We start from the raw sequence: 3,818 nt of genomic DNA, 5'->3' as shown, positions 1-3,818 counted from the left end.
CTTGTCCTTTTATCACTGGGTCAACAGTATAAGCTATAATTTCAATAATAATAATTACGCCATTAGTTTTACACCAATGAATATCCAACAATTTTTAATATCTAAAACAATCAACCCCATTAAGCGACTTACGATGTTAAAATCGATCACAATTTCTATGTTGTTCAATACTGTAGCATATTCTTAAGGAATTATTTTTAAGAAAAGTAAAATAATATTTAAGCATTGCGCGCTGTATAAAAGAAATCGATTCTTCATATAAATGCGCAATTTCTTCTACGAACAATTTTATAACGCAAAAATGCAGTTTATCTCGAGATGATCAGTCTGAATTTCGACTGATCGCCCAGCGATAAAGAAGTATCAAGATAAAACATGACACGGATATCCCAAGAGCAACGGACGCATTCGTGCTAGTATTACAGTTAGGTAGGTCTGAGAGCGCCAACCATATCGCCCAGCAGTCGCTCCACGCTGACATCGCCGACCGTCGGTTTGAACAACAACTCGTGCAGGGTAACACGGCAAAGTGCACGCGCTGGTGGTAAGAGCAGCAATAATCGACCTACCCTGCGTGCATCCCTCTCACAGAACACTGCTACCGTCTGTTCCTGCAATGCCGACACTCGCCCCGGCTCGCAAAGGTTTCGTGACTCTATGAACAATCGAATGATATATCAAAGAGAGTTGAAACGTCAAAAACAAATTCGAAATAGACCAAGCAAATTTAAAAATCGATTTTGCTGAGTTACTTATTAATTATATATTCATCAGCTTTTTACCAGGCAAAGACTATATTAAAGCGAAAATAATGCAATCGATGAGAATTATAAATCGTTTATTCCATTTAAGAACATAGTTAATGTTAGAAACAAGTATGAAATTACAATATACTTAGAGTTATAATTGGAGCTTCAAATAAACAACAAGGAAAGAAAAAAAATGGTTAAAAGGAAGAAATGGAAGAAGAAATCAAAGCTCTGATTTAATTTGCTCACCCGCCTTGAAAAGAACTATGGCCTTCAAGCATGCGTATTCCGAGTGATCCACTCTCAGCGCGGCGCACTTTGCTAAAAGTTCCCTCAGTCTTCTCGCTTTGTCGAGGAGAATCTCCCTCCTCTCTGTCGGCAGATCCATGGACACCAAAGTGGTCTCATCTACGGGAAAGTTCCACTGCGCGGCTGTCAGCACAAACAACTCGCTCCACGACTCTTCCAGAAGGATAGTTTGGTCTCTGTAAGGAAGCTTGCAAAAAAGAACGATAGCACGATTACCTTTTAATTCTCGCGAGTATAAGAAATTATTGTGCTTAACATTATCCTATTAATTCAAATTACCCTATTCAATTTTATACATTTTTTTATTTTATATAAATAATATTTTATGATGTTTTGTGTTATCTTTATGGAGAGAAATGTTAAAAAGTTTAATAACTCGATTGAAGCTTACTTGCAGAAAGGAATGTATACTTCTCGCCCATCGTACGGCAAAGAAAAGTAACTTGGCCGCGAACTCATAGATATTTTCGGTTGGCAGGAGGGATAAGCCTTGCATGGTGTATTCCGATGAGACCGAAGTGATAACTGGCGGTGCCAAGCGAGTGCTTACTAGTTCCTCTATGACAAATAGACAATCCATTTGAATTTCCTACTATACATATGCGACAACAAGAAATACTGATTTTACATCCATTCTAGAGTTGGAATACGATGATATACCGCTATTGACGTTATAGAAATCAACTAAGTATTTATTGTAATTCATACCTTTCGATTCGATTCTGACATCGACAGTAGCCGCTTCCTCGGAGCTGGTAACTTCGTCTTCCTTGGCGGTAGTTATAGACAAGGATTCTGGAGACGGTCGTGGCAAGAAATGTGCTACCAAGTGACATCCAATATTTTTATCACGGAAAGAATAAATATCGACTCAATGATCCGCTTATATTTATTGCTTACCGACGGACGGGGCGAATGTTGGTACTGTGGGTTTGAAGGGGAACAACGCGGGATACAAGAGGGGATGATAAGTGCTGCTTGCAGGGTGATAGACATTCGGGATGCCCGTATACAGCCCCGAAGAAGTCCTCCTCGTCGCTGCAACGAGAGAAGACGTGCTTCTTGGTGCTCTCTCGTGTTGCACAGCTAAAAAATGATGTTATTGAAATGAAAAATCTCGACTAGTCGTCAGAAATTTATGTACCACTATACATTTAGGTACAAATACTTTAATATTGAACTATTTTTTATTTAATTTAATAAATATTATACGTGCTCGTAAAATTTTTTTTAATATTACTGCAAAATAATAATAATTATTATTTAAAATTAATAGATGACCCCGTAAATTAAAATAGATAATCATTACAATTCCACAATTGCATGTTCGTTTTTACACAAGAATAAAGAAGCGCGAGGAGTGCAGTGGCCCTTTAATGGCACCTCCCGCCTCTCCCCTCGCTAATTGATATCTCAGCAATCAAGTGTTTGGATTATCGCTCGACGCATAAGGGGGCTAGAGGTGTTTACAAAAGCTGTGAACGCCAGGCTGCTTCTGACACCGCTCGCCACCGGATCCTGCCGTTCGGTAAGCAGAGGTATAGAGTTTCATGTGGATATGTGAACGTAGGATGTGAGATGGCGAAGTGTGGACACTTCGCTTTTTCCAGACCGTTTCCCTTCCGTCTCGCGCCAGCCGACGGCTGTCACTGTGCATTGTAATATCCAACTCGCAGCACTTTGCGGATATACTCTATTCTACTGAGCGCATCTAAAAGCTCTGCATTGTGTTGGAACGCATCGTTTGCGTATTAATACAGAATACGAAGCTTATCCCGCATGTAAAACGGAATAGAGCGGTTAATATCTCTAACGTCTATACGAAAATAATATAATTTATTGTTTCAATTACTTTATCTCGCTAAGAAATTAAAAAATGTTGTTTTTTAAAAGATAAAAAATATTTTGTTTCTTTTTTTTTCGACACAAGAATTTCTTTCTCTTTCGTTCTTTCTTCTTGCGCAAAATTAAATTAACAAGTATTTTATTTGACGCCTTATTTCCAAGATTAGCAAAACAGAGATTATAATTTAAAAACTTTTAAGTTTTTTTTGCAAATAATAGAAAAGAAAATATGATAATCCGCAATCATATGCCGAAACATTTCGATTTCCGTTAAAACTCGACCTGTCAAATTCCAGGGAGTTCTGCGACTGTCAGAAAACAGAATATACATCTTTCGCTTAGCCACACTTTGCAGGATATTTCCGTGTAAACATATCGAGTGCTGCTCTACGGCCTTCGCAATCGGGAGGTATCACGATAATGGCACTTGTTTTTTTTCTAAGAAGTGTGATAGACAAATATATATTATTATTAAAAACGGATTTAGGCACAAAAATCAGATGCTAAAAACTGGAATATATTAGAATTCATCGCGATATTATAAAGTAAAGATACAGTTAAATTTATGTATGTACTGTAAAATTTTTGAAGTGGGATCTAACTCTAAAGAGTGAAATCTCACTCTTAAAAATAAACAATTGAGCCACTCCTTAAAATGAGATTCCACTTAAAAAATTTTAGAGAGTATAATAATTGACGTGGATAATGTCTGCATTATGCTACGAACATAAACAATCCACACTAGGGATGGGCGATGTTTCATTGATTATACAAAAATCGATGTTTTTGTCCGTCCTATTAGATGGGCAAAAACATCGATTTTTTTGTATAATCAATGAAACATCGCCCATCCCTAATCCACACTGAGAGAAAAATGTTCGGTATTTGTAACTATAATTACATATCACTATAATT

The 3,818-nt window shown here is 37.3% G+C and overlaps 1 protein-coding gene across 1 annotated transcript in view; it reads right to left on the bottom strand.

Annotated features, from left to right (window-relative positions):
• Positions 1-425: 425 nt before the first annotated feature.
• The window catches only part of LOC108766897 (nuclear receptor subfamily 2 group F member 6), a 4,532-nt gene continuing 1,139 nt past the window's right edge, over positions 426-3,818 (bottom strand). The window contains exons 3-7 of the mRNA XM_018516449.1: positions 1,959-2,144; positions 1,767-1,880; positions 1,450-1,616; positions 999-1,245; positions 426-655 (exon numbers count right to left, since the gene is read on the bottom strand). Of these exons, the coding sequence (XP_018371951.1) occupies positions 426-655; positions 999-1,245; positions 1,450-1,616; positions 1,767-1,880; positions 1,959-2,144 (944 nt within the window). The remainder of the gene's footprint in view (positions 656-998; positions 1,246-1,449; positions 1,617-1,766; positions 1,881-1,958; positions 2,145-3,818) is intronic.

This window comes from Trachymyrmex cornetzi, unplaced genomic scaffold (genome assembly GCF_001594075.2).
Source record: "Trachymyrmex cornetzi isolate Tcor2-1 unplaced genomic scaffold, Tcor1.1 scaffold64, whole genome shotgun sequence".
Lineage (NCBI taxonomy): Eukaryota > Metazoa > Arthropoda > Insecta > Hymenoptera > Formicidae > Trachymyrmex > Trachymyrmex cornetzi.
The sequence above is the reverse complement of the archived record's forward strand: the minus strand, read 5'-3'. Positions and strand labels throughout refer to the sequence as shown.